This window comes from Vipera ursinii (assembly GCF_947247035.1).
Source record: "Vipera ursinii genome assembly, chromosome: 2".
Lineage (NCBI taxonomy): Eukaryota > Metazoa > Chordata > Lepidosauria > Squamata > Viperidae > Vipera > Vipera ursinii.
Genome location: NC_139513.1, coordinates 217864681 through 217885962, shown reverse-complemented (window position 1 = coordinate 217885962; position 21282 = coordinate 217864681). Strand labels below are relative to the sequence as shown.

The 21282-nt window shown below is 41.5% G+C and overlaps 1 protein-coding gene across 1 annotated transcript in view; it reads left to right on the top strand.

Annotated features, from left to right (window-relative positions):
* The first annotated feature begins 1256 nt into the window (after nt 1-1256).
* CCDC171 (coiled-coil domain containing 171) overlaps nt 1257-21282 on the top strand; it is a 206664-nt gene continuing 186638 nt past the window's right edge. Inside the window, exons 1-7 of the mRNA XM_083352873.1 lie at nt 1257-1399; nt 3361-3417; nt 3892-4053; nt 8005-8131; nt 11455-11629; nt 14763-14953; nt 17626-17757. Coding sequence (XP_083208999.1) covers nt 3962-4053; nt 8005-8131; nt 11455-11629; nt 14763-14953; nt 17626-17757 — 717 coding nt within the window. The 5' untranslated portion in view covers nt 1257-1399; nt 3361-3417; nt 3892-3961. The remainder of the gene's footprint in view (nt 1400-3360; nt 3418-3891; nt 4054-8004; nt 8132-11454; nt 11630-14762; nt 14954-17625; nt 17758-21282) is intronic.

Here is a 21282-nt window from a genome sequence, read left to right as displayed (position 1 = left end):
GCCTCCCGAAACCCACCAAATACAAGTCCCTGGACTATGGAACCCATAACATGCCTTCTCTGCCAGAGCTAATGGGATGGGCTGATGTAACTGGGGAAAAGCAGCACCTAGAATTGGACCAAAACAGACTGGAACCGACACAGCTCGTGAAGCAGAGGTGTTGTATTGCTTTTCAAGAACCACACATAACAGCCTGCGCCTCTGCATTCTGCACCAGTTGAAGCTTCTGGATGCTCTTCAAGGGCAGCCCATGCAAAGTGCATTAGAGTAGTCCAGTCTGGAGATGATTAGGGCCTGAGGGACTGTGATTGGAACCTCCTGATCAAGGTAGGAGTACAACTGATGCACAAGATGAAATTGTGCAATGCTCCCTCAGCCACAACTGCCACCTGCTCTTTATTTATTTTTATTTTAATCCCATTTATATCCCGCCCTTCTCCGAAGACTCGGGGCGGCTTACAATCTAAGCACAAATCAAGGTGCTTAGCTATAGCCTTTGAGGGGTAGTGAGTCTAGGAGCCCAAGACTGTTTGTCTGGGGTGGTATCACCAGATCAGCATCAAAGTTCATACACAGTAGCAGATTAAGCTAGCTAGCAGTATTTTGTGGTGTAAGACCAGAAGAGAGAATAAACCATAGATAATGTTTCATCTGGAGTATCTGCAACATACTCTTGAAATGTAACAATTTATGATGATACTTGAATTCAGTGAATGAAATTCACTTTATATACCATCCTAATCAAATGGCCCTCAGCAAGATTGCTGTGTGGAGTTACACACAAAAAGTAACATAAAAGATTTATTTTTTATTTTGAGTATTACAATTGCAATGTAATAAACATGCAATATATAAAACTTTGGAAATAAATTCCACTGAATCCAAGAAGCTAAACTTTTAGTACCCGTGCATAGTACTAAAGCGCCTAAGACTGCAGAGACAAGTCACATATCTATTTTCCTCCCCATCCATTATTAGTGCCAACACGTTAACAGCACCTATAATTTCTTAAAAGCGGCAAACAGAGCGGGAGCAAACTGTTTACATTACAATAGCCTCCTTCAGCGCATGCTCTGTTTAGCGGATTGAAGCAAACGGAGGGCGGGCGAACAATCCTCCCGTTTAGAACGCGTTACGTCACAATTTCACATTCTTCCAAATGAGTAGTCTGAGACCGGAAGACGACACGAAGTCGTTGAGCGAACCGCTAGTAGTTGCTCTCGAACCGGAAATAGCCGTTGTAAAGTCAGTCTGAAGCTAACATGACTGTCCGGGCTTTCCCGTTACTCTCTGGGTCCTAAAGCCCGCTCAGAAAAAGCCCGGTGCCTTGCAGATTGTTCATATCCGATAGTTTGGTGATCTCATAATTGCTGCTTTCAAATAGAGGCGCGGCAGACAGGTACGAAGGTGGGAGACTGGCAGATTTCGACCGTGGCGTTACCGTAGGAGGGAAGAGTTGGAAACCAAGAGGAGGAGAAGCAATGCTTTGCTTCGGGCTGGAGAGAGACAGATAGAGCTATGACGTTTTTCAGACCTCCCTAGGTCAATCCGGATTGATCCGTGTGAAACGGATTACAAGCAGCGGTAAAGCCGGCAATCGTGAGGAGGAGTATTCGTTGGATAGGAAGCAGGATGAAAGCAATACAAATTCACACGTGGAGCCTTTCCTAGCCCTGAGACGGTGTAGTAAGAAATCTGCCACTTGTTGAACCCTTTGTAGTTTTTACTGAAACTATGGGGTTAGGGTCTTAGGTGTGAGGAAGTTATTTCGAGTTATCTCAAGTCCTGCCCGATGTAAACTTGCTCTGTATAAACGATGGAAACTCGACAGTGTACAAATGACACCTTTTGCCTCCCTTTCAGATGTGCTTTCCTGGTAGATGATATAAAATCTTAACGCCATACCAGTTGATTCAAGATGGTTCCGATTTGTTTCAACCATTTAAAAATAAGATAAATAAGATCTGTTGCTAAGCAACTTAAGCCCAAGAATGAAGCTGAGAGCAGCCTGATAGCAAAAAGGAACAATGTGGCTCTTTAACTGGGTATGATTTTGGCATCCATCCGTCTATTTAGCAAACATCCGGGAGATGGGTTGTATCACAGTTCCACCCTGTCAGCCCTTTCAGGTAGGCTGGGTCAGGAAACGGACATCCCCCAAATCCCAGAAATGCCGCTTTATTGTTGCATTATGTAATAACTGAGTCTTGAAAATTTGACATATTCTCTCTCTGTCCCCTCCCCCATATCAAGGTGGAGCAATTTTGAGTTTCTCATACCCTTTCAAGGGTAAGCTGATGTTTACACAGCAGTTGTTAATATACCTTCTTCAAGACCATCTTGTACTTCTTTACTCACATACCTTATACCAGGGGTCCCAAACTGTGAGTTATATACCTCCCTTGAGAAGATCCAGAGAGAATTGGGGAGGTGTGAAGAATCCTTTAGTTGTATGTGGTTACAAAAAAAAGTCCACCTTTCGCAAAGTTTTATGTTATCGTTTTAATCATTTCTGTTCATTTTGATATTTGGATTTTTAGGGGAGGCATAAACATCAAGATTACATTAAAGGGAAGTGTGAGGGCAAAACGTTTAGGAGCCTTGCCTTTTATTGACAAGAACCAGACAGCCTGTATAATCCAGAAGACTTTTATTTGGATATAGTTTGGGGTCTTTGCTTTGGGTTTGAGTAAATTATGGTAGCAACCAGGAAGTCCAAGTAAATGCCTTGCCACAAATTTCTAGAACTACAGCTGGCTTAACCGTAATCAGTTATTTAGGTGAAACATAGAATGAGTTGGTTTGGTGGATTTGCTTTTCTCCAAGTGATAAGTCTCTAACAGTGTGTTCATTAATGTTTATTAAGGGAGTTGTTTTGCTGATTTATCTGCTAAACAATCTAGAGATATACACAACTGGATCCCAGTTTACCACAAAAAATTTTTTGAACAATTGGGGCCAAAATTGGAGTCCTTTAGAGGTACTGACCTTCTCAAAATCTCCAATCAGAAGACAGACAGGGGTAATGGGAGCTATATAGCTGGAGGACATAATGGCTCCATCACTGGAAGTTTTTAAGAAGAGATTAGAGCGCTATTTATCCAGAATGATATACGTAAGTTTCCCTGCCTGAGCAGGGAGTTCCACTGGAAAACCTCCAAAGTCCCTTCCACCTCTGTTGTACTATTACTGAAAAATTGGGAAAGGCATTACTTTTTACCAGTGAATTGGTAGCCACTCATTGAAGGTAAATGCCAATTATGCTCCCACTATCAATTTCTTTTGTTGCTTTTTTGAACCAAACAATGGGACTTGCATATTTATTTTATTTCCTAAATGTATATCTCATGTTTTCGTCAGGCCTCAAAGTAGCTTGCACAAGAATTTCCATTTTATCCCTACAACAATGACCTTGTGGTAGGTAGGTCTGAGAGAGAGTGAGTTCCTGTTTTTAAGGATGATTTGTACAGTCTTGGTTCAACATTTTAATTTCTCCAGACACATTGGCTAATTTATTGTTTGTAGTGGCAAACAGAAATTTAGAAACGCAGCCTGCTATTCAAGATGGCACTTCTAAGTGCATCCCAAATGTCCATTATTTTTGGATCTCTGACAAGATTTATGTTTTTTCTTAAGCCTATTTATTATTTCTTAAGCTACTTCTTAAGCCTGTAATAGATTTTTGTAATATGCAGATGGAGGAACTAGAAATAATGATAAAGTTAAAGTTTGTCTTGTGACTCTTTGAATTTTTTCTTCAGTAAACTATTGGGCAATGATAATTGAATACTTTAATAATAAAGAATTCTTCAATTTGTGATTAAATCCAAATAATTACATTACTGCAAAAACTGGGTGACTGAGATGTTTATTTAAATCTGTGTATTATAGGTTTTAATGTGATTTCAAGAAGTGGGAAAACAAGTGATATCTGAAATCTTGTGGTGCAAACATATTACATATGAAAATAGCATTGTTTGTTCAGAAAACAAAAAGCAGAAAATTAGTTGTAATGGATTCTCAAGTGAATTACTCAGTGTCTGAAATGAAACGGTGAGTTTATTTCCTATAATTAACAAAAATAAAGTTATGACAATTTCTATTCTCTGAATACTCTTGACCATGCAGTTTCTGCCATTTGCTAGTTCTGAAAACAGAATGCTAACTGCAGGAAATATATATTTGGAAAAAATGTTTAGCACCAGATAGCAATTTAGAATGTACAAACCATACTGTTAATACTTCATAATTTGAGATTTCACAGTTTGCACTTGTGCAGGGGTGTCAAACTGCCAGCCTGCGGGCCGGACGCATCACCAGGAAACCGCGCCCACCCCATTGCCGACAATGGGGAAAAAGCTCCGATACGTTGCGTGATGTCACATGACATCGCAAGTTTGACATGTCTACACTAGCGTTACAATAGTTGTGTGCTACCAGATAGTTAACCCATCCAATAATGCTGGTACCTTAGTGAAAATTCAGCTTTCTGTAGGATTGTGTTAGCTTACTCTAGTTGGTTTTAAAAATAACTCCCTACACCTACATCACAAAATCATTAGTAAGTTTAGATTTTGTTTGGAAATACATAGCAAATATAGCATTGTGCTATAAATATATCTAAGACACCATCCCTTGATAAAGCATTCCTGCAATTCCTTTAATTAAGAATAGCAAAATACAAGTAGTCCTTGAGTTACAACAGTTCATTTAGTGACCATTCCAAGTTACAACGGCACTGAAAAAAGTGACTTATGACTGTTTTTCACACTTGTAACCCTTTGCAGCATCCCCTTGGTCATATGATCAAAATTCAGATGCCTGGCAACTGGCTCATGTTTATGATGGTTGCAGTGTCCCCGGGGTCATGTGATCACTTTTTGTGACTGTGACAATCAGTCAATGGGGAAGCCGATTCACTTAACAACCATGTTATTAACTTAACAGCTGTGGCAAAAAAAGGTTGTAACATAGGGCAAAACTCACTTAACTGTCTCACTTAGCAACTGAAATTTTGGGCTCAATTGTGGTCGTAAGTTGAGAATTACTTGTACAGATACACACACACACACACATACACACATATGCATACATACATACATGCATATGCACATGCTATATACACACATACATGCAGTTTTCATGGTTCTTCAATCCAGTTTTGGTAGTAAAACATCACTGACAAAAAGATAACTTATTTTCTAAATTTTGTATTTTACTTACCAAATAAAATGCAACTAATGGGTAAAATTGCAGCTTCCTTTCTGATCTCTGGAGGGCTAGGGACAGGGGTTGCTCCTCTGTCCTGGTCCTATTAGATCTCTCAGCGGCTTTCGATACCATCGACCATGGTATCCTGCTGCGGCGTCTCAGGGGGTTGGGAGTGGGAGGCACCGTTTTACGGTGGTTCTCCTATCTCCTGGGCCGCTCGCAGTCAGTGTTGACGGGAGGGCAGAGATCCGCCCCAAAGCCTCTCATTTGTGGAGTTCCTCAGGGGTCGGTTCTCTCGCCCCTCCTGTTCAACATCTATATGAAGCCGCTGGGCGAGATCATTCGTGGTTTCGGGGTGGGGTATCATCAGTACGCTGATGATACCCAACTTTTTCTTTCCACCCCGAACCAACCCAGCGATGCCCTCGCCGTGATGTCCCGGTGCCTGGAGGCGGTCCAGGTCTGGATGGGGAGAAACAGGCTTCGTCTCAATCCCGCCAAGACTGAGTGGCTGTGCATATCGGCATCTTGGGTCAACCAGACTATTCCATCTCTAACGATGGGGGGTGAGGTGTTACCCCCCGTTGATAGGGCTCGCAACTTGGGCGTCCTCCTGGATTCACGACTCAATTTTGAAGACCACATAGGAGCCGTGACCAGGGGGGCTTTTGCCCAGGTTCGCCTGGTGCGCCAGTTGCGTCCCTATCTGGACCGAGATGCCCTACGCACAGTTACTCATGCACTCGTGACCTCCCGTTTGGACTACTGCAACGCTCTCTACATGGGGCTGCCCTTGAGGACCACTCGGAGGCTTCAACTGGTGCAGAATGCGGCCGCGCGAGTTGTAATGGGGGTCTCCTGATACTCCCATGTAACACCTCTACTCCGCGAGCTGCATTGGCTTCCGGTTGCCCTCCGGGTGAAATTCAAGGTGCTGGTCATTACCTATAAAGCCCTACATGGCTTGGGTCCGGGGTATTTGAGGGAACACCTGTTGCCAGCATCAAGTTCCCTTCGTCCAGTGCGCTCCCACAGGGAGGGTCTTCTCAGGGTCCCACCGGTAAGAGATTGTCGGCGGGTAACACCCAGGGATAGGGCCTTCTCAGTGGGGGCGCCTGCCCTCTGGAACCAGCTGCCAGTGGAGCTGAGGACTGCCCCCGACCTCCGTTCATTCCGCTGGGGCCTGAAGACCTGGCTCTTCGAGCTCTCTGGCCCAGGCTGAGGATTAATTTATTTTAATTGGGGTTTTATTTGTACAGGGATAAATTTAATTTTTTTTTAAACTGGTTTTAACTTTTGTATTTTTGGTTTTTTAATTCCCTGTAAACCGCCCTGAGTCCTCCGGGAAAGGGCGGTATATAAATGTAATAAAATAAAATAAATAAAATAAATAAATAAACAGGACAATTTGAGCAGTGAGACTTAAATTAGTCAGAGAAGTGTATTTGGTCCCCATCACAAGTTGTTTCCATTTTCTCTTCAAGATTTGATTTTTCATGAAAGCTTTTTAAAAAAAACTTTTATATTGCCTGCTGACAATTATTTTTTTTAACGGAGGCAGCTGGCTTTTCCTCTTGTCTTACCATGTTTATATTTTTCTTTTCCTGCTTACCATCATGTTATGTCATATCTATAACATCATATTTTATCCCTGAATTGTTCTGCCGGTCACTTCTCATATTATACGAAAAGCAGATGCAGTATTTTAAAAAGTTGCTTAATTTTCCATTTATGGTATATTATATTTTTAAAAAAAACAACAGATATTTTGTCACACTTCCTCACCGTCAGTGCAAGAAAATTTTTTTTCCTTTTATGTGAGGTGGTTGCCATAGTTACCTTAGTAACTTAGATATAAGATTTAGCTTTGTTTCATGAACCTTTCCCTTTTATTTGAAAAGCTGAGTAAGGTTTATGAGTTAAGAATTGTAATGCCACGTAGTTTATATTTTAGTGCCTAAAAGGATAACATTAAAAGAGTTGTATGCATGCATCTTCTAGTAATAATGAAATAATAGTAATTAGAGTTGAGCTGGGTTCATCAGGGTAAATTTATTTTCCCTTGACATCAAGGAAACAAGTCAACAGCTCTCTCTGTTTCTCATTAACTGAATATATGGCAGCTGGTAAGTTGCAAAACATCCATATTTTAAAAGCTATGCACAGGAAGAATTTTATTCTGTTGTAATTATCATGAGAAGCCACTCCTGGACTTTCCCCATCTACAAAATTATTTAAGCTGCATTATTAATGATCAATGCTGCCATATTTTTCTAAGTAGAGTTTGAAAAATGCTGGCTGAACAAAATAAATGTTATTTTTGTTTTTTATTTAAGCAAGAGAGAAAGGAAGAGATGTAAGGTTTGAAAGAGATTGACTTTTGTCATGGGTGGCATCTCTTCTGTTTAATTTGTTTCTACCCTGCCTTCATTTTTCGGCATGACTCATAATCCCTTTAGAAATATAACATATAAAGCAGAATTTTTAAAGCGGTGCAGTTAGAATTAAATACAAAAAGCTGATAATCTTTAAAATGTCTTTCGGTGATCTGCACTCGCAGAGGTAGGTAGCTTCAGATACATTCTAGAATGCAGTGGTTGTGAATGGGGAGCAAAACAGTTCCATTAATAGCCAGAGCTCCAGAGTATATATTACCTTGGAAACGCATCTTATAAATTGAATGGGATTTACTTTTGAGTGAGAAATGCAAGCTTGCTGCCTTGATTATTTGAAAATTCATTGCTGGCCTGACTGAGATCATTGGTAGTGAAAAGTCCTTGCATTTTTAAACAGGAACTTTGCAAAGACATTTCTCCACAATCATAGTGAAGCTGATGTGGAAACGAAGGAAGATCTGAGAAGAAAACTCCATCAAGCTAAGAAAGAGAAACTTGACATAACTGCTAAACATAATACAGAGGTAACAAATTCATTGCTGTTGGGCTGCGTGCGTGCGTGCGTGTGTGCGCGCAACATTCTTATATAAAGTACTCCTGTTGAACGATGACCTTTTCCTCCAATTTGCCACCTTTCTGATGTGTCTGTGAAGAGCTACACCAGCATCTCTTAAAGTAGCTGCAGCGTTTTTGTTCCCCCCCCTTTTTGCAGGCTTACAAGAAAGCCTAAAAGAGGGAGCTGCTTTAATGAATACAATAGGCACTGTTCTTCATGAGATCCAAAGCACTTCTAAGTCATAGTCACAACATGGAAAGTCATATTTAAGATTCTTCCAAATGTTTCTCTTTTTTTTCCCTTGGATTTTTTTTCCCCACCTCTTTTTTGTAAAATGAGAAACCAGAATACGGGTATAATTCTCCTGGGAAAAGAACTTCATTTATGTTTTAAAAAATATATGATAGGATGTAGGTGATTAAAAGAACTCAATCATCTACCTTAGTGGGGTCTTCTAAGTTAGATGTGCTTGCATTTTTTTTATTGTTATACATAATTTGCTTTCCACTTTGGAGTCCCTGTCAATAATTAGTTTCTATCGTAGCATTTTTGATTGATTTTTATTAATAAAATGTTTTTAATAAATTTTGTTTTATTATACAGTATTACACAATGCATTATGTTATTTTGATACAGTGGTATTTATACAGTGTTGACTAGAGTTTCTTAACACTCTGAGGTTTAGATGACTTAGGCTATTAAAAAGGAAAAAAGCATTATATACTGGTGTAGGCTTTCATGACCCATATCTGCTGGGCAGTGTTATGCTTCAGGGTTTGGTGATTGTAGTCTAGAAAACAGGTTTCCTGATGTTTCATTGGGAACTCTATAGACACCCTCCATAGTTGCTAGCAAATGTCAGTCAATCTGTTATCTAGACCATAATCACTAAACCCTGAAGCCCAACACTGCCCAAAATGTTTTAATCAGTATGAACTGTTTAAGATGTTGATCTTAATAAACATATGGTTATTTAGCTTTTACATCCGAAGCTTGAATGTGGGGATTGTTGTTTAAGAAATATGAGTCAAAAGTTCCCTAGGGCTCATGGAGTTAATTATGTACTCAGTGAGATTCCTGCTGTAATTTGCATCTTGCTTGTAATATAATTCCTGTTGGACATGGAAGGAAGCTGGAGATAATGCATTTCTCCTCAGTAGATGAATAGCCTGGAGGCCACATGCAGCTTCCAACCCTTTGAGATTATGTTGCAGAAATTCATCAGCAAAATGCCTAAATTTTGATGGCTTGATTTTTGCTTGTTTTCTAGGCTTTGTGGCGGTTTTAAATATAGGTTTTAAATATAGTCCTACCTTTAATCTTCCCCATGTTAAAAAAAACCAAAAACAACCACCCAGAAAAAAATGGCTTCAAAAAGCTACTTACCTTCAGCTCACTTCACAAATACGAATGGATAATCTCCTGTAGTCCTTATAAAGTTGGGGTACTAAGATAAGGTCCCCATTTTTGAAAAGTGGAATATTTTAAAGAAAGCAATTTCCAGTGTTACTTCACCCTGAACTGCATGGCGGTGATGACTAGAAAGTGTTCATGCAATATAACAAAAATGTAGGCCTCGCTGGTAAGTTCAGGTAGTTCTCACTTGTTGTTGTTGTTGTTAGTTGCGAAGTCGTGTCCGACCCATCGCGACCCTATGGACAGCGTTCCTCCAGGCCTTCCTGTCCTCTACCATTTCTCACTTAACATCTGCAATTGGACCAGCAACTCCATTTCTAAGCAATGGGGTTGTTAAGTGAAACCTCACATGACCATGATGCCAATTCCTCTGTGGCTGTTAAGAGAATCACTTGCAGTTGTTCAATGCAGCATCACGTTACTATGACTTTCAAGTTACTGCTGGCTTCCCAATTCACTTTACTTGTCAGAATCCAGCTGTGAAGATCTCAGATGGAGTTCGTGTAACCCGGGGATGATCATAAGTTCAAGGACTGGTTGTAAACCTACTTTTCCAGCACAGTCGCTAAATAGGCTAGACCTGGGCTAGGCAACCTTGGCTGTTTTATGACTCGTGGACTTCAACTCCCAGAATTCCTGAGCCAGCATGGCTAAGCATAGAAACCTCTCCCTATCCCGTCAGCATGGCTGGCTTAGGAATTCTGGGAGTTGAAGTCCACGAGTCATAAAAGAGCCAAGGTTGCCTACCCCTGGGCTAGACAATAAGCAAGAACTACCTGCATACAGTAAAGTGATTTAGAGCAGAAAATGAAAATAATAAAGAGTCTTGACTTGCAAAGCCCATCTTCTGTTGCACATGAGCTACTGTAATAAGTCTTGTTAATTCAGCAGTGAAGCAAATACTTCAACAATTAAGAAGTGAAAGGTTTGACACTTAAAATGAGCTAACAAAACAGCTTTCCAATGAAATGAGCATTTGAGATGAAAAAGTTCCACTCATCCTGAATGAAAGATCAAACTTAGTGCTGCGTGCAGCTTAGTGTAATGGTGATTCAAACTAAGACCAGTCAGCCTTTTATAAAAAGACAGGGGAAGTATGATGGATTTCATGCAAACTTTGGGGTAACTTAATAGACTTAGGCAGAGTTCTAATTTTCGGAACGTGAAAGTGAATTGTGAAGTTGCTGGTGGTGGCAGGAATGCAGCAAGAGCTGCATCCTTATGTTGAAAGTAGCTATCAGTGAAATTGATGAAACAGCACAGCAGATCCTTAGCTTTGATGGCACAGAATTGTTCTGGAAGAGAAGGTCAGAAAGCGGAAAAGACAATGTAAGCTTTTAACGCTGTGAAATATCAACATATCCTTTTATCTGGAGCTATTGTAGCAGGAGATGACAAACTAAAACTGTTTATCATTGGAAAACCCTTCTGCTTTTAAAGGCGTCAGAAAGACTGTCCTTTCTATGCATTATTGTTCAAATTCAAAAGCTTGGAGCTCAACAGCTTTTTTTTTCTAGACTAGATTCATCAATTGATTTAATCCTGAGGGTGAAAAAGGAAAGTACCATTCATGGTTTTGTTTTGATTTTTCTGGATTTGTAATGTTTTATGGTGACTGTATTAATTTTCAAGTATTATGTGATTAGGTCATTTACAGTCATGTAAAGGCATTTCGGCATATAAACAATAGACGAAAGGGGGAAAAAAAAGGAAAATCAAAATGATTTTCACAAATATTTCAACCCAGTTTGTTTCAGGGCATCCAAGTGTAAATAATTGCATAACAGGAGTATTCAAAAAATAATTCGTCAATAAAGTTACCTGTAATTTTTTTTCTTTTTTTTTTCGTCAAAAAAATTGATTTCGTTTATATAGCTATCCAACTATGAAAGCCAGATTGCAAAACTGCGAGCAGAGGTTGAGAAGGCTGAAGCTGTGCGACAAAGCCTGGAGTATGAATTAGCTGTAGCAAGGAAAGAAGTTGGTATAGAACGGTATTCATCAGAAGAAAAATTGGGCGGAGCAAACAAACAAATAGAACAGCTGCAAGGTGAAATTCAGAATATTTACAATAAATAATTTAACAGATTTCTGAACATTTTCCCTATGAACATAATTCAATAACAGTGTTTTCCTGGCGTAAATGGGGAGTTTTACAATTTTACAATCTCCTGGGTCTTTCTCATTTTGTTACTGTCACTGATTGTTTGGTTAAGATCATTACTTAATTTCTCAGATTTAGTTTTTAAACTATTTGCCACATTTTTTCATAGTCAGTTTAATGGATTCTGAATATTTTGAATTAAAATGTAATATTTTCATTTGTAACTTCTACATTTTTGGCTTGGTTAAAAAAGTTTATTTTCAGTGATGCATTCATTTTTTAATTTTATTTTGTTTTCTAACAGCAGGTGCTAACACTTTAGAAAAACAATTTATAAGAATGACTTTTGTAATATATACATTTAATAAACCTTATATTTTTAATAATATTTTATTACCCATTATTAATATCTCTTATACTTTAATGCACTAAATACATCAGAATTATTGTTTTTCATGTGTCATTATTCTAACATTTCATTCCATTCCTATTTTTTTTGCTTATGTTAATAGAGTAAGATTTATAAATAGCTTCATAGCATCCTATGTTATACAAGTTTCAATTTCTACTTGCTTATTAATTTGGAAATATTTCTGAATTTCTTAAAAAAAATCTCAATAATCCCATTTGTTTTTAATAACAAGAGACTCAGTGTCTATATAAATAATGAAGGGAAAATATTGGTCCCAAAGTTCTACCAGAACTGATACATAATTTTGAAATTGTTGTCATTCTGTTGGGTGCTCATTACTACCTAATTAAAAAGATATTAACATGGTGATTATGTTGTATACTTGGCTGAATAGCAACTTTAAATGATAGCTAGTGGATTATTTGTTTTCCAAGTATAATAAACTGCTGTCAGTTAAGCAAATTTAATTGTCTGTTCCTGCATTCCTGCAGTTGTTTAATGACACTATGTTAAAAAAGCTACATGATTCTTGTTAGGGCTGTAGATTGGCCCCAATATATATGGGGGCTCCTCTGTCCTGGTCCTATTAGATCTCTCAGCGGCTTTCGATACCATCGACCATGGTATCCTGCTGCAGCGTCTCAGGGGGTTGGGAGTGGGAGGCACCGTTTTACGGTGGTTCTCCTCCTACCTCCAGGGCCGCTCGCAGTCGGTGTTGACAGGAGGGCAGAGATCCGCCCCGAGGTCTCTCATTTGTGGAGTTCCTCAGGGGTCGGTCCTCTCGCCTCTCCTGTTCAACATCTATATGAAGCCGCTGGGCGAGATCATTCGTGGTTTCGGGGTGGGGTATCACCAGTACGCTGATGATACCCAACTTTTTCTTTCCACCCCAAACCAACCCAGCGATGCCCTCTCCGTGATGTCCCGGTGCCTGGAGGCGGTTCAGGTCTGGATGGGGAGAAACAGGCTTCGTCTCAATCCCGCTAAGACTGAGTGGCTGTGTATATCGGCATCTCGGGTTAACCAACTTATTCCACCTCTAACGATGGGGGGTGAGGTGTTACCCCCCGTTGATAGGGCTCGCAACCTGGGCGTCCTCCTGGACTCACGGCTCAATTTTGAAGACCACATAGGAGCCGTGACCAGGGGGGCTTTTGCACAGGTTCGCCTGGTGCACCAGTTGCGTCCCTATCTGGACCGAGACGCCCTACGCACAGTTACTCATGCGCTTGTTACCTCCCGTTTGGACTACTGTAACGCTCTCTACATGGGGCTGCCCTTGAAGACCACTTGGAGGCTTCAACTGGTGCAGAATGCGGCCGCGCGAGTTGTAATGGGGGTCTCCCGATACTCCCATGTAACACCTCTACTCCGCGAGCTGCATTGGCTTCCGGTTGCCCTCCGGGTGAAATTCAAGGTGCTGGTTATTACCTATAAAGCCCTACATGGCCTGGGTCCGGGCTATTTGAGGGAACACCTGCTGCCGGCATCAAACGCCCTTCGCCCAGTGCACTCCCACAGGGAGGGTCTGCTCAGGGTGCCGCCGGTGAGAGATTGCCGGCGGGTGACACCCAGGGATAGGGCCTTCTCAGTGGGAGCGCCTGCCCTCTGGAACCAGCTGCCGGTGGAGCTGAGGACTGCCCCCGACCTCCGATCATTCCGCCGGGGCCTGAAGACCTGGCTCTTTGAGCTCTCAGGCCCAGGCTGAGGAGAAATTTTTAACTGGGGTTTTAAGTATACAGGGTCAATTTAATATTTTTTAATTTGGTTTTTTAACTTTTGTATGGTGGATTTTTTAATTCCCTGTAAACCGCCCTGAGTCCTCAGGGAATAGGGCGGTATATAAATGTAACTAAATAAATAAAATAAATAAATAAATGTGTCTGTCCAGTGGTGGGATTCAAATATGTGAACAACCGGTTCTCTGCGTGGATGCCACTTCCGGAAGTCCATTCTGGGCGGGGGAAACAAAAAATTAGCTACCGGTTCTGCTGAACTGGTGCGAACTGGCTGAATCCCACCACTGTGTCTGTCTGTCTTACTGTGTTCCTAACAAGACATTGCAGGGCAGTCTAACAGAGGGTTTTGGCACCTGGCAGGTGTACGCAACCGTCCTAGAGAAGTGGTAGTGGGGTGGGGGAGAGGAATGAGCAGAAGCAGTGGCAGCGCCGCACAACCCTTGAGGGATGGACAGCTGGAGCTGCAGGGCTGTCAAGGCTTGGCAGAGGCCCCAGGATCTGCGAGAGCAGCTACAACCTGATTGGTGCTTCTGCACGGCTGTTGGGGCTCAGTGCTGGGCTCCAGCTAATAGGTGCTTCACACACACTGGGGTGTGTCTCCTTGCAACCCCATGCTGTGACATTGGGGAGGAAAACAACAGGAGAGAGAAGAGAAGCTGCGATGGGAGCTTCTTGCAGCCTTCCAGGGGGCTGGGGCCAGGAGCTGAGGGGGCCAGGGCACGATGTGGAGAAAAAGCAACAAGTACTCCAGAAAACCCCAGCTTTCATTAGTTTGCAGCCTGCCATCGCAGAAGGTCTCTGTTGAGGGCACGGGATTGCAAGGGGTGAGACTCCTCCGCCCTCGCGGAGATGGTGGGAGAAGGACCTATGCTACTTTAATTCACATTTTAATTGTATTTGAGAATCACCTTGCGTCTCTTTCCAACAGAAACCATCAGAGCTCTTCAGCAGAAATTGAATGAGGCGGAGAAAACATTTCACATCAATAAGTGTCAATGGGATGAAAAACAGAGAAGGTTTATCAATGAGTTATCAGAAAAGGAGTTGATTATTGGTACCTGCCACGCTGAATACGAAACCCTTTTGAAGGAAAGGATGAGATTGGATGATATTTTGAAGGTAAACCTTTATTTATGGTGTCTTCAGGAAGTTCATGATTGATTATGGTTATCATTGGAGCGCTCTACTCTATGGCAGTGTTTCTCAACCGTGACCACTTGAAGATGGGTGGACTTCTGCTCCCAGAAGTCCTCCCATCTTGCAGTGGTCAAGGTGGAGAAACAGTGCTCTATGGTGTATGTGTCAACATAGCATGTATGTACAAGGGGCAGGGCTTAGAGAGCAAAGAATTCTAGGAGCTGAAGTCCACCCATCTTCAAGTGGTCAAGGTTGAGAAACAGTGCTCTATTGCAGAGGTCCCCAACCTTTTGGGCAGCAGGGACTGGTTCAGTGGAGAGAGTTTTTTCCACGGGCCGGAAGGGGTGTGGTTTCATGTACTGCCTGCATCCCGCAGATGGGGCATTGCTTGTTTGCGCGGACCAATTTCTGGCATGCCGCAGACCAATGCTTGTCCACGGACCGAGGGTTGGGGACCCCTCTTCTCTGGTATGCATCAACATAGCATGTATGTACAAAGGGGTAGTTGTGATTGCCATTCTTTTTTCTGACCTACTCCTATGGCTGTTGCTGTATTTAATCGAAACTTTATGATTCAGAACATAAAAACATATTCTTACCAGTATTTTCTGCTCTGTTTTTCTACAAAAAAGTTTCTTGGGCTTAAAAAAAACATCTTGCAGTTTAAAAGATTTGACACAAACTGTAAAGGGATTCAGCAGGACAAACAGAAAGTTGAGGCACTTGCTTGTAATTGCAACACTCTGGGACTGAATTTATCTGAAGAAATGGTTGTTTTTTTGGCAAAGGGTTTACCTTTAAAGTGAGTTGATGTTTTCTAAAACATAGTGATAGAGAGAGAGAGAGATGAGCTTTTGTCTTGCTCTGCAGGATGGGTGGGTGGGGAAAAATATTTTAAATTTAGGGTTGTCTTCCTGGCTAAATATTGTAAGTCTTATTTTTCAGGCACAGAGGTAAGCAAACTGCTTAAATTTAAATGATTAAGTGGGAGATTGATTTTTTTTCCCTTTGACATGACAGTGTTCCCTGAGGAGAAGGAAAAATGTCTTAATGGTTCTTGGCCCGTGAAGAGTCTAGAGCAGTGGTTCTCAATCTTTTCTTCACCACGGACTCCCTTTAAGTAACTTTTGTGGCCACGGACCCCCAAGTTGTAACAAGATTTAAATAGTAAAAATTTTTCAAGCCTTCGTGGACCCCCCACCCCCGAGGTCCACGGACCACAGGTTGGGAACCACTGGTCTAGAGCATGGGTGCCCAACCTTTTGTCTTGCTTGGACCTCATTGAGTGAAGAGTAATTGTCTTGGGCCACATATAAAATATATAATAGAGTTAATGTATATAACTCACATAATGTTAAAAGTTTGCAGTGGCATTATTGAGGGATGGCATTATTAGCTCTCCAGGGCCACGTGTGGCCGATGGCCCAGGTTGGGCATGCCCTGTCTAGAGTGTGGGGCTCTTTTAAGTCCCCATTCCTTGCTTCCTCCAAGATGTTCAAGATGGGGAATGTAACTCCCTTCTCTCATCCAAGAGTGTAAGTTGATGTTCTTTTGGGTGGGGATGTTCTTACCCAATATAGCTAGCAGATGTTTGCAGCCTGGTTTCACGAAAGAAAAAGTAGTGATTTGTAGCTGAATTCAGCAGCGCCAATTGAGAGACAGAAAAGAGTGAGAGCTATTCACATGTTAAAAATTAGTCTGATCCACAAAGCAGAGATGGGCATTGTGTAGGCTTTCAGTACTCCTTGCTCTGCAGTTCCCATTAGCACCACCTCTTCTCTCTACAGCAGGGGTGTCAAACTCAATTTCATTGAGGGCCGCATCAGCATTGCGGTTGCCCTTAGGGGGCCGGGTGGGTATGGCCAGGGTGGGTGTGGTCTACTGGGTGGGCGTGGCTAGAGTGCGTATGGCCTACTGGGTGGGCATGGCCAGCTCTACATCGTTCACATCAAGGGTGCCTATGGGGGCCTGGGCAGGAGTTGGACAGATCTGAGGGTCTCTGGCAGAAGGAGGGTCTCTGGGCCAGGGCCAAGGCAGTGGGGCCATTCCCTCACTGTTTCCAGGATGGCTTCGCGGGCCACATGAAACCACTTCGCGGGCCAGATCTGCCCCCCGGGCCTTGTGTTTGACATGTCTGCTCTACAGGAAAGGCTTGATAGGACCTGGAATTCAATAATGTTCATAGTGACCAATGTTGCAGTCCTTACGGTATATTATTTACTTAAAGCAGAATTTCATACCTAGTTCAAACAGAGTTTAGGATTTTGATTTGCAAGCAGAATGATTGGAAGTGTGGTTTGTTCAGATACAGTGGCAGTTTTTCTTCAGATGTCTTGCTTTCCCTTTAGTGTAGCAATATATATATATATTATTTTTCCCTAAATCTAAGCAGTTTCAACTACCATACCTGAGTAAAGTAGCATCCATCAGACTGATTCACTGAGAGCGCCGTGAACTCTTTATCAATGAAGAAAATGTCTTGCATAAAATGTTTTCCCTCCTCTCCCTGGTAAAATTAGGAAACGAGAATAACACGGATCTACAGCACAATGTTTGATAGCTTCAATTAATTCCCCTATGTGTATATTTGTAGCTGTATCTCAAGCCTACAGTAGGTTATGGTTAATTTAATTCTAACCTGTATCTACCTCAAGGAGACCTTGGAATGCCAGAAGGAGCAGAAAAACGTGATAGAGTCAGAGATAATAAAAGTGGCAGAAGAAGAGTTTAGGTGTCATGCAGAACATTGGAAATCAGAAAGAAGTGAACTCCAATTTTTGTTGCAGGTATCTTTTGTTGTAGTTAGATAATGCTGCTAAACTAGAAGTAGTCATATCTTTATTATTGTAAGCCCCAAACAGTATTGGGATTAATTGTTAAAAATACAGGCGGCCCTCGATTAACAACCACAATTTAGCCCCGTTGCCAAGTGAGACATTTTACAACCTTTCTTGCCACATTTGTCAAGCGAATCACTGCAGCCGTTAAGTTAGCAACCTCGTTGTTAAGTGAAACTGGCTTCCCCACTGACTTTGCTTGTCAGAAGGGCGCAAAAGATTTGTCACATCGTCCCGGGACACTGCAACCGTCACAAGTATGAAACAGTTGCCAAGCATCCAAAGTTTAATCACATCACCATGGGCATGATGCAACTGTTGTAAGTGTGAAAAACGGTCATAAGTTACTTTTTTTCAGGAGTGTTGTAATTTTCAACAGTCACTAAATGAACTGTTGTAAGTCGAGGACTACCTGTAATGTAAGAGTACTATTATACTGTTCACTTTTAGCCCTTTGGATATTGTAAGCTGATGTCTCTTCTTACAGCACAATAGTCAATACTGTAATGGCAGATTGTCTCTCCTCCTTAAAAGAAATGTCCATCTTTTCTAAAATGTATCTGTCTATACTATCTTTGGCCAGGATATCCCGGTATAATAATTCATAGATACATAGAAAACTACTGGCAGAAAAAGACCTAGTCGTCCGTTGAGTCTGCCCTTTGAGTTTATTTGTTTTTTGTTTTCTTTTCAATTTGTTTATTCTTTTCAATTGTTATTTATATATATTTCATTCATGTTTATTTAATTTTTAATTTTTGTCAGATGATGGACAAGTGTTTATCCCAAGCAAGTTTAAACTCAGTTACTGATAATTGACCCACTACCTCCGCTGGAAGTTGGTTCCAAGCTTCCACTTCTTTCTGTGAAGTAATACTGTCTAACCTTACTTTTGAACTTCCCTGCTGTCAGTGTGAGGTTATGCCCCCGTGTCCTTGATTTTTGCTTAATATTGGGAGTGCATAGTAAAGTCCAAGTTTCTAGTCCAAATGAATGCAGCACTCTATACCTTAGATGGGCATGCCTTAGGGGTTACAGCATGGGTTGCACCTGGGCGCAAAGTAGTTAAGGAGGCAGCTTACTGCAAAACTATTTTTGCAGTTCAAAAGTCCAGTATGCTGTACAGCAAGATTTAACACTCTTGTACTAGAACAGGGGTCCCCAATACCCAGTCTGTGGACTGGTACCGGGCCATGGCATGCCAGCACCGGTCCGCATAAACAACCAAAGCCCCATCCATGGGATGCAGGCAGCACACAAAACCGTGCCCCTCCGGTCCATGGGTAAACCTCTCTCCACGGAACACGTCCTTGGTGCCCAAAAGGTTGGGGACCTCTGTACTGGAATATAAAAGTCTACTTAGCCTGGATATCTGAAATAGGTCAGCTTCTTTATGTGCTGGCCTGGTAAAAGAAGGGGTGTCCTCTTCGTGTGGCCCTATCTTTAGAGGTTTACAGACTTCTAAGAGAAGATGGTAGAGGACAGGAAGGCCTGGAGGAAGGTTGTCCATGGGGTCGCGATGGGTCGGACACGACTTCGCAGCTAACAACAACAAAGAGAAGATGTTCCTCTCCCTATTCAGTTACGGTTGGCATCACAAATTGTACCAGTTGAAGATATACTTGTGCACTCAGGCCTGTTACATTTGGGTTGCTAATATTTTTGTTGTTCTGTAAAATAGTTTTACTCTAAAGTAAATGATGGGACGCAGTGGCTCAGTGGGTTAGGACGCTGAGCTTGTTGATCAGAAGGTCGGCAGTTTGGCGGTTCGAATCCCGAGTGCCGCGTAACAGAGTGAGCGCCTGTTGCTCGTCCCAGCTTCTGCCAACCTAGCAGTTCGAAAGCACGTAAAAATGCAAGTAGGAAAATAGGGACCACTACGGTGGGAAGGTAACAGCATTCCGTGCGCCTTTGGCGTCTAGTCATGCCGGCCACATGACCACGGAGACGTCCTCGGACAAGCGCTGGCTCTTTGGCTTTGAAACGGAGATGAGCACCGGCCCCTAGAGTCAGAAACGACTAGCACGCATGTGCGGGGGAACCTTTACCTTTACCTAAAGTAAATGATATACTTTTAGTATATACATCTGAGACATTCATTCAGATTGTTCCCACAATTACCAGGCACCGTGTCGATAGTCACATTAGTTGCAGATTCCAGAAATCGCATGCAATATATCTGAAGAGTTGGGAAAGGCTGATCTGTATGTTCAGCTCATGTGCATCCATATTTTTGCTCTGTACAGTAGATGCAGTACTTCCACATCTGTTCCAAAATCCATTCTAGGTCAGTTTGAAATTAGAAATCAGATTACAAACTTTCAACTACTCCACAGCTCTTCATACGGGCGGGAATGAAAACAACGTCAATCAACAAGAAAAGAGGAAGAGCAGAGAAGAAAGTGACTAATGTTCAAGTAGTGTGATTTTCCCCCTAAAGGCAATAAAGTAATATCGTTACTGTTTCTTGTCCAAATGTAAACGTTGGTAGTCAGATTTATCTGTTTACTAAAGTACAGGAGATGTGTAGTTAATTAACTAAAAATTAACATGAAAAAGTTAGCTTCCTCAGTCATCTTAAGAAGATGAGGTTGTTTTCAAAGTAAGCGTCTGTTAAAAAGGTATTAAGCAACATCTTAATTTACAGAGAACAATGAAAGCCAGGGAAGGAAAAGCCAATGTCTTGCAAGAATTGGGTTTATTTGAAAATCAAGTGTGTTGTGAAATAATAGTGGCAAAAAAGGATTTTTTTTAAAAAAAGTGATAACTGTAAAAGAAGCTGGCACCAAGGAGCGTGCATAAAACTTGGAAGGAAAAATTATCCTAATGTAATAACAGTCACCATTGACATTAACAAAATCAATCAGTTGCAAAAGGCAGCTTTACTTGGAACAGATTACAACCTGCAACAGGAGATTAAAGTTACAAGGACATAAAGGTCTTTACCAACAGGTTGCAGAATTGGGCAACCTGTTGCTGCTGAAATGTTGAATTACAGTTTAGCCATGGTAGCATAGCCAATATGAAGTGTGCAAGGAGTTTTAATTCAGTAATCTCTGAACAGCCTCAGATTTCTTACTCTTGGATAATAAAGTGCCTATCTGCGTGTGTATGTGGGTTCTTAAATATAAAATCTAATTGGGCATTGATTTGATCTGATTATGGTGAGCATTGGTCCTTAGAAATCATATACAGCGTGGGGGGAAATTAATTGATCCCCTGCTGATTTTGTAAGTTTGCCCACTGACAAAGAAATGATCAGCCTATAATTTTAATGGTAGGTTTATTTTAACAGTGAGAGACAGAATAAGGACAAAAAATATATATCAGAAAAACGCATTTCAAAAAAGTTATAAGTTGATTTGCATTTTAATGAGTGAAATAAGTATTTGATCCCCTATCAATCAGGAACATTTCTGGCTCCCAGGTGTCTTTTATATAGGTACCGAGCCGAGAATCCTCTCCTCTTTTCTT